Source organism: Andrographis paniculata, unplaced genomic scaffold, assembly GCF_009805555.1.
Source record: "Andrographis paniculata isolate CXL003 unplaced genomic scaffold, ASM980555v1 Contig17END, whole genome shotgun sequence".
Classification (NCBI taxonomy): domain Eukaryota; kingdom Viridiplantae; phylum Streptophyta; class Magnoliopsida; order Lamiales; family Acanthaceae; genus Andrographis; species Andrographis paniculata.
Window position 1 is genome coordinate 1071120 of NW_026137457.1, and position 10403 is coordinate 1081522.

General features: G+C 30.9%; 1 protein-coding gene across 1 annotated transcript; it reads left to right on the top strand.

Annotated features, from left to right (window-relative positions):
* Positions 1–5913: 5913 nt before the first annotated feature.
* On the top strand, positions 5914–9662 carry LOC127264741 (zinc finger CCCH domain-containing protein 30). The gene is made up of 2 exons (XM_051294249.1): positions 5914–6283; positions 7110–9662. The coding sequence occupies exon 2, from the start codon at positions 7178–7180 to the stop codon at positions 9329–9331; it is 2154 nt and encodes a 717-aa protein (XP_051150206.1). The 5' UTR covers positions 5914–6283; positions 7110–7177; the 3' UTR covers positions 9332–9662.
* Positions 9663–10403: the final 741 nt, after the last annotated feature.

Consider the following 10403-nt stretch of genomic DNA (forward strand, 5'->3'; position numbering starts at 1 on the left):
TCTTGCTTAAGAATTTTGATGGGCTTTGTTATAGTACTGTTTACTTGTGTTATTATTCTCTGTTTGAGTTCATTTTATTATTATTATTATTATTATTTTTTAATGTAAATTGAAGTTTCAGCTCTTAAAAAATATGTAATAATAATATTCTGCTAATCTATAATTATTTCATTCCGTTGCTCTTTACAAAAATGTTCTATCATAATTTATTCCAAAATACATTAACATTGCAATAATATCATAAAGTAAGAATTCAACTTTTAGTACAGAAATAATTACTGTATACCAAGAATCATTATATATATATATATATATTATCGTGTATATATGTAATAACAATAATAATATATAAACTACTCAACATTTTAAAATTAAAATAATTGTGCAATTACTTTTGTACTAAGGAAACCCTAAAGTACTACTTTATAATTGAAGTTTTCTCTACTTGTATGTGATCTCTTTTCTTTTCTTTTTTATTTTAATTTTTTCTATTTTTTGCCAAGTTTTTAATCATACAATATCCATAAACTTCTGTAATAAAAATTTTCCTAACAAAACATTATATTATATCACTATCTAGATTTAAATACAAAACACAAGAACAAACCAAACATAACCCTAACTGATTAAAATAATGGAAAATTTTAATTATAAACGATAATTTTCTAAAATCTAATCCTAAAAAGTAGGTAATTAATGAAAAAGACTATGAGCATTTATTAATTCCAACTTCCTAATATGAATTTTAGATTGCGAAATTAATACTGTATCTCATATATGTCCCAATCATTTTTTTAATATATATTTATATTAATCAATTCATCAAATAAAATACTTTGCTGCACAAGGGAATAATGATTAAAAATCATGGAAAGATAATAAAAAATTGTTTGCAATAGTTATTTGACTTGGTATAAATAAATAATTAATATAGTTTGATAAAAGAAAATTTTATCTAATACATTAAATAAAAATATATGTACGATATAAAGCTTAGAAAAAAAATAATAAATTGGATCTTTATATATAAATAATTATAAAACATAATCAAACAAATTCTTAATTTTTTTACCGTGTTTGTAGAGAGAAGTAATGTTGGCATCTCCCTCGACAAGGACATCAACGGCTTTCCAACTTTACTTGTTACCAAACACACCCCGTTAAGGTTTTGACAAAAAAACAAAAATAAAAAATAATAATATATATTTATTTCATAATGGATGATTTAATAACGTAGAAGTAAATTCGTGACTATAAAATTATAATATATTACTCAGACATATGATATGACACATCAGCCTAAGGCATGGACAAATTTATTTCAATTTGTTTCAAAATCTCTTCTTAATTAATTATTTGATTCAATATTGTATTTATTTATAATTTTGCTATCCGTGCTTATAATATACTAACATATTAAAAATTTATCTCACTTTATTTAACTTACTCAGATTAACATAAATTCTATGGAAGAAGAATATTATTTGTATTAGAAAAAGTACTGAAAGTAATAAATATTACTCCACTAATTACTAGTAACCGAATCGTTTATGATTTGTGAAGTACTTTTAATCCTCAAATTTTTATTTAAAAAATACAAATTATGAAAAGACATTCTTATCCTTTTCGAATTTGTTATCGAATAGATTTTATTAAGAGTGACAATAATAATCATAAAGTATTTATTCCAATTTCCTAAAATTCAATTGGCACAAATTTCTTTTGCTTATTTATTTATTTTTATTTCATTTTTTTCCCTTTCGATTTGACTCGACGTTTAACCATATTTGACTTCAGCCTCAAGTCCGTCGCTCTGATTGGCGGATTCCAAACCAACATTCAATTCCAGTTTAATGCTCCACTTCACGTCTCGGTTACCGGCTGAACAGGTGGCCTTTCCCTCCCCCAGCTTCGCGTCTGTTTTGCCTTTTCACCTCCTCGGACGGTTACCCTTAATCCCACGGTCTTATTTTTGTGGGTCATCATCTTTCCACACGTCGGATTTCTATTTGTTGTCGCGACGCCAATTTTGAAGAATTATGGGTCAAATAATAGTAAAATTTAAGAATATGTAACTAACAATTAATTAATAAATAAATAAATTTAAAGTGCCATTAGTAAAATTTATGCATGTAATTGCTATGGCTATAAATTTTAGGTATTTACTGAAGCAATAGTAAAAGTATAATTTACTATACATCTTCCAAGTGATTATATTGTTAACAGTCAGTTATAAGCTATTAATTCAACTGATATATTTATTTTATATATAAATACTGTAATAGTACAAAATAAATTTTAAATATTAAATCGGTGTTTGTATTGCATTACTGGTTTCTCAATATTGACAAAGTTCAACCAATAAATGCACGCCATGTCAGCTTGTGCTGGTGACGAGCGAGAATGTAATTTCTAGTGAATTTCGTTGCATTTGGGGTGAATTTGAAGTATGCTTATAAAAATGATAATATTTTATAATGAACGATGAGATAATTATATTAGCATACGCTTTGTATCTATAAAGCATGCGTAAGGTAGAAAACTTGTAAATTTTAGATTTGAAATTTGCTTCTATTTATTAAAATAAATAATTTGTCTCACCTACATATATTATATTAATCAAACATTTACATTAGTATAAAACTATATTTTTAAAAAGAACACCACCAATCTCAAGTTTGAGTTAGAAAGATTAGGGGTGTGTCTAGTTTTAGTTTGATACCCGACATTAATCTTATTTAGTTCGTGCATACTTTTTAAGAAACTATGCTACTCCCGGCTCTCAGGATCTTGTTGATTTTTTAATATTAATTCTTATATCAAAACGTAGTACAAATTAAGAAAAAATTACAAAAATACTTTCATTAATGTCTTATAATACTAATAGAAGGACATTTGTAAAAAAAATTATACAAATATAAAAATTTTTAATGGTAAATACAATGACGAAAAAGATAAATGTGACCATTTAAGGCGAACGGAGAGAGTACTACTATTGTTTTAAAACAACAATATGTTAAAATAATATTTAAATAAAAAATAATTTTGAACCAAAATCAAACAAATTCAAATTTATAAATTTAAGTGAATTGTGTTGGACACGATATATAAGAAATATTGATAGTATATTGGTAGTTGATAAAAAATAAGGATAAATGATTTTTTTGCCTTTGTGAGTATATTAGTATAAAAAAGTAGTGACAATTGTGTAATAATAATGAAAAAATAGGGATAATTTTATGGTGATATAATTATTTATGGAAAAATAACTATTGTATTTAGGGTGTGTTTGTTACTTTGTTTGATATTTTGTATTTTGTAATTTAAAATTGAAATAAATATTTTTTATTCTATACGATTTTTAATAAAAATGTATTATTTTATCTGATAAAATATCGTATCAAAATATTCTTTAATAAAAAAAAATACCATAAAAATAATAACATTTATTGTAAATAAATATGAAGTGAAAAGCTAATAGATAAAAAAAAAGAAAAAAAAGTAATGTTTTGTTTTTGTCAATATTAGTAATTGGTAAGAAAAATGAAAATAAGAAAAAATTCGATGGACGAAAAAAAGTATATATTATATTATTTACAAACAGTCAATACTTAATATAAAATATTACTTTTTATATTGACAATATAATTTTTCATTTCTTACCTAAAACTAAAATATCAAACAAAGTAACAAACACACCCTAAACTTGTAATAAAATGATATTTATATAATATAACAATTAATTGTATAATAAAATTTGTACTCCTTCGTTCTACTTCAATTGACTAAATAGTTTTTATCTATATCATTTTACCCGATACATTTAAATATATTTAATAAATAAAAATCAATTTAATTAATTTTGTAATCTTAGGACTCAAATTTAAATTATTTTATTTTTATCTTTTTTCTCAATACACAAATATTTTTATCTATGTTTAAAATTCTTTTTTTTTTTTATGAAATTATTTTATCTTAATTATAAATTAAATAGATTTATTTATTATTTATTTGTATTATTTAAAAATTTATTATCTATAAAATAGTATTTATGTTGCATGTATTTTATTAAGATGTTACATTTAAAATATTGAAAACACATTTTTTAATTTTATTTAAATTATATCTATTAATTGTTATTCTAAAATTAACAATAATATTATCTATATAAAAATATAATAAGATAATATTATAGTTCACTGTCATTATTAGATTAAAGTATGTATCTCAAATTCAATAATTATTTGAAATAAGATGAAAAGAATATATGATTATAGAAAGAAATGCATCACATGCATTCTTATCATTTAATCATATTACAGAAATTTGAACAATATCTAACAAATACTTTATCGGACAAAAAATAGGCCCATTTTCTTACTTATGAATATATATATATATATATATATATTTAAGTAAAAAATCATACAAAATTTCAACTCTTTTAATTCTTTTCTACTCTTTTTACTATAAAAAAAATAAAAAAATATACGTCACATTAAAATATACACCAATTAAATGAACTAATATTTACATAATATTTCAATTTATTTACTATAAAGGTTTTTTTTATAATAATATATAATTTTATTTTAAAAATATTACATTCAAAATATTATTTAAACAAAAAATAAAATAATAATAACAAATCACGAAATAAACACATATAGAACTTAAATAATAGAAGGACTATTTTATTTGTCCGTCAATTTTATACAAATTTATTTGTAAATTATAAAAAATAAAATTTTTACAAAAGGGATTTAATTGGCTTAGTAATCAATATAAAATTATTACAAAAAGAGTGCAGTTAACTAATAAAAAATGTCAAATGTTGGACGGTAAACTATCAATATTCTAGTAATATTTATTTAAACAATTTATCCTATTGTAATTATATGAAGCTTTTATGTTGTGATGTGGAGCATCAGATTATGATATAAATATAATAAATTGCATAAAAAGGTTATTAAATTATGATAAAATACACGTTAAATAAAAATTTTAACTATATTTTCAAATAAAATAATTGTTATATCTACTATATAATATTTTAATACAAACTAAAGAGTAAATATAGCAATAAAAACACAAAAAAAGAAAACATATGTTACATATCCTCGGTGGATATCTGAGGATTTGTTATTATGGTGTTTTTCATTTTAGTATTCTAATATAAAATCAATATTACATGTAATATTATTACAAAAATTTGATAAATTAAATAGTAATTATATACATATAATTTTCTATATTTCATGAAACTTGAAAATATCTGGTTCAATTTCCAATATATATACTCCATCCGTCCCACATATCATGTCCATGTTGCTGTTTTTGTCCGTCTCACATTTCATGTGACTTTCCCTTTTTGAAATCTTAATTTATAATTATTTATATTATAGAATAATTATTTTAATTAATATATTATTAATTATCTACTAATTACACATCTCCTAAATACCGTGTCTATGTGGGACAAAAGGAGTACTTTTTACTATTTGAGGGTGCATTTGTTTGACATGTGAATTTTGAATTTATATTTTAAATAATAAAATTTTAAATCAAAATAAATATCATAATATTTTAAATATAAAATTAGTTTTTTATAATATAAAAATAAAATAATAAAAATTATGATTTTTATTTTTAAAAAAATTTCCTTCAAAATCTCAAAGCAATTACACTCTAAATTGAAATTAAAACTCAACTTTAAACATAAATAAAATAAAACTATAGAAGCTGGTGCAGGTGGACCGAAAGTAGGTGAATACAGAGGCAGGCGATTCCGACCAAATATAATAAATTATTATGGATTACGGAAAAACAATAATTTAGTCAGAAATTTATGACAATATTCAATCGCGAAATATATATATATATAAATAAATATAAAAAAATGTGCAACACTACCTATGGATTTATTACAGTGAGAGAAGATAGAGAAAGAGAAAGAGAAAAAGAGAGAGAGAGAGGGAACAAAAATTTAACATAGGAAATGGCGAAGAGAAAGGAGAGAAGAAGAAGCAGCAACAGTTCTACCCCCTCCCCTTCCCCTCCTCTCGATGACACACCCTTCCCTTCTTTCTGATTCTCTCTCACTCATGACTTTCTCTCACTAGATCTATAAATACTCCATCCCAGATGAAATTAAGCCCCTCTTCTTCTAACCCACAAAGATCAATCCCAACTGCATATACATCACAATACTCATCCAAGAATGAAATTTTTGCTTCCGCCGAGGGGGGGTTTTGCGTTTAATGGTTCTTGTCTCTCTTCCCTGGTGAGAAAAATTTAGGGTTTCTTTTTACTTTTTGCAAAATACACATATGTATGCTTGCTGTATACACTTTCTTGTAATTTTATTTTATTTCAGTTGCTGTTAGCGGTTTATGTGTTGTATGGATTTCAGTCTGATTTGGTTCTTGATTCGATTGTTTGTATGCTTGATTTTGGGGGCATGCATTAAACAGGGCTTGTAGTTTGTACAGTGGTTTGTTTATTTATATCTGATTGTGTTTATTCTCAGTGTTTGGGGGTTGGGATTAATTAGCTACTTTTGTTTGGTTTTATTTTCCCCTTTTTGGGGTTTCTTGGCTGATTTCATTTATTTGAGCATTTCTTTCTGGACTTCTTGAACTATGTTCAAGTAATTGCTGTTGTTTATTAGTATTTTAATTTTACCTTTTTCTTGTTATGTGAATCATTGAATTTATGGATTTGAGGGAAAGGAAGAAGGCTAATATTGCAGTATCTGTTTGGAGGTTGAACAGATTTTGATGATGGTTTTGGGGTAATGACTGATTGATGATGAGTATCTGTCATTATCTTTTGCTAGTATTGATCAGTTGTGGATTTTCTTTGTTTGGAAATTGGGAAATGAGATTATTGCTTCATCTTATCAAATTTAGTTTCCTGATTTCGTTATTTGCCACATTATTGAGGTTATTTTTCTTGTGCAGATTTAAAATCTGTGTCATATCAGATTCAGTCTTCACTTTCTTTACCAATCAATGAGCTTTATTCCCTTTCCAATTTACAAGCATTATTCACTTCCCTTTGTCTGATTCTAATGCCCCTTTTGTTTGTTTCCGTATCGTATCGTCCAGTTGGATTTCCCGAATTGGAGGATGTGCGAAGAATCAGGTTCAGAACATCGACGCAATTCGGCTGTATAATGATGCCCAATTCTTTTTCGACGAGTAGACGAAGTTTTGCAACCATGAACTTGAATGTGGAGACCGAAGATGCTTTTGTAAGCTTGCTTGAGCTTGCTGCCAATAATGATTTTGAGGGATTTAAAAAATACGTCGAAGGCGATCTATCGGGTGTCGACGAGGTTGGCCTGTGGTATGGTCGGAAGAAGGGCTCGAACCAAATGGTTCTGCAGCATATGACTCCGTTGATGGTGGCCGCCACTTACGGTAGCGTAGATGTGCTGAAATTGATCGTCTCCTTTCCCGAAGTTGACGTCAACCGTCTGTGCGGGAGTGATAACACCACTGCTCTTCATTGCGCTGCGTCTGGCGGATCTGTAAACGCCGTCGATGTCGTCAAACTGCTTTTGGCAGCAGGTGCGGATCCGAATCTCGAGGATGGAAATGGACGTCGCCCTGTCGATGTTATCGTTGTCGCTCCGAATCTGGAGAGCATGAAAGATTCCCTTCGTATGCTTCTTGCAGCTACCGATAGTTTGGTCGAGGAAGGCGATTTGAGAGCCATGTTGAATTCGAATTTGAATTCAATTTCAGGTTCTCCGCCGCGATCGTTGTTTTTTAATGGATCTCCGAGTTCGCCGGAGTTGGAACCTTCCAAGGGGGGGAAGTCGACCGATATATCCGTATCGTTGCCTGCAGCGGAAAAGAAAGAATACCCTATCGATCCGTCGCTGCCTGACATCAAGAACAGCATATATTCGACGGACGAGTTTCGAATGTTTTCGTTTAAGGTTCGTCCGTGCTCTCGAGCCTACTCGCACGACTGGACCGAGTGCCCGTTTGTCCACCCGGGTGAAAATGCTCGGAGAAGGGATCCGAGAAAGTATCACTACAGCTGCGTGCCGTGTCCCGATTTCCGTAAGGGGGCTTGCCGGAGAGGCGATATGTGCGAATATGCTCACGGAGTTTTCGAGTGCTGGCTCCACCCGGCGCAGTATCGTACTCGTCTCTGCAAAGACGGTACGAGCTGCAATCGACGGGTTTGCTTCTTTGCCCACACGCAAGAAGAGCTCCGACCTTTGTACGTCTCGACGGGCTCCGCCGTGCCGTCACCGCGCTCGGCGACTTCTAATGCAAATTCCTTGGATTTTGCTGCAGCCATGAGCCTTCTGCCGGGCTCGCCTTCTTCAGTGCCTATGATGTCTCCGAATCCTTTCACTCCGCCTATGTCTCCGTCGACTAATGGGATATCGACCGCCGGCTGGCCTCCGCAGCAAAATGTCCCTTCTTTGCATTTTCCAGGAAGCAACCTACAGTCGAGCCGGCTGCGCTCGTCTTTTAGTGCTCGAGACATTCCGCCTGAGTACATGAATTTGTTTGGAGAAATCGACGTACAGCAACAGCTTGTGAATGAGCTCCCGCGTTTGTCGCAACCGAATATCAACACAGGCATGTTGAATCGACCTGTGCATCCGAAGAGTTTGACTCCGTCGAATCTCGAGGATATGTTTTCTGCGGAGGGTTCGTCTCCCCGATACGCCGATCAAACGTTGGCTTCTGCTGTTTTCTCACCGACGCATAAAACGGCGGTCTTGAACCAATTTCAGCATCAGCAGCAGAGCATGCTGTCTCCTATCAAAACATCTCACTCTCCAAGAAACGTCGACCATTCTTTAATGAAGGCTCCTTTTGGGTCCGGTAGGATGTCGCCTCAGCACATTGATCCCGTTTCTCCGATGAGTGCGCGGATGTCGATTTTGGCGCGGCACGATAAGCAGCAATTCCGAAGCCTTAGCTCGCGCGATCTCAACTCTAATGCTGCGGCTGCTGTTGCGTCGTTTGACGAAACATGGTCTAAGTGGGGAAACCCGAGCGGACCCGCAGATTGGGCCGTCGGTGGCAATGAATTTGGCAAGCTCAAAAGATCATCCTCGTTCGAGCTTCTCAACGGTGGCGAGGAGCCTGACTTATCTTGGGTTCAGTCGCTCGTCAAAGAATCTCCGCAGGATTTGAAGGAAAAATCGGTGTCTCGTGTTGCGAGCTCCGAAGAAGCTATGGGTACTTCTACAAGTGAAGGTGGAAATGCAAATAAGAATCAAATTGAGCAAGTCGACGAATCTGTTTTGGGCGCTTGGCTGGAGAAGATGCGGCTCGATCAACTCATGGCTCAGTAAACTACAGGCATTGCTTCTACTAAAGTGTCCATGGTCGCGATTTTTGGTAAAATCACCACCAGATTTTTAAATTTTGGTTCATTGGTATTAAGCTCTTTAAGGAAACAGGGCAGGATACGAGCTGCGACAAGAAAGGATGAGGCTTGGAATATATGATGCAGAAAAAACTCATTCTTTTTCCTATTTTGATTCATTCTTTAAAAACTTTTAGAAATATTGGAAAGAATGACCTTTGGGGTGATTGACTATAGCCCGGTATAGCGTTTAAAAAACAAAAAACGACCCTATTATTCTCTCGGTTACTGATGAATATATTTTCCATTTTGTCTAAGCTTTTTTGGTCTATTGTTTCTATCTTTATTCGTAATTTTATCGATGATGCATAGCGCGCTTTAGTTAGCTCTAACAAAATTGAGATCCTTTATTTGTTGTTGTCGTTTGGTGTTGCGATGATGTTCGATCCAGGAAGGGGTGAGGATAGTTGTTCGACGTTTGATGGAACACTTGCAAAGGATAACTGCGAATTCGACGTATGCCGGTAATTCTCTTCCTTTATGGTGAAATTCTTGAAATTTTTGCTGATTGATGATGCTTTTGGTGTATTGAGTTCCCTTTGCTATGGTTTTTGTTACTGTTCTGTTACATTTGTTATGAGTAAATTTTTTTTCTAGAATTTTCATGGCCATTAAATGAAATGAGGTTTTATTGAGATGAGATAATATATTGTTGGGAAGGAATTATTAGCCTTTCTTTGCAAGGGATGATCATGAAAATTACATTATCAATAATGATTTGATGCTGCTTGCTTTTGTCACATATGTATCTCAATGCAGAAATTATTACAGGTGTTGTGTTTGTGTTGATGATAAGATTTGATGGGGGTTAGCCCTTTTTTGACAAAATGTTTTTTTGTTTTGAAAAATTATTTATTTTTAGTGGGGTTTGGTATTTATTCCATGGTTGTCAACTCACATTTGGTATTGAACAAGAACACTAAAAACAAGAAACTTTGTGTATGTATTGTTGCATTCTTGAATCTTGATCATTGGACTTGTAGTGGGGCAATAAATGA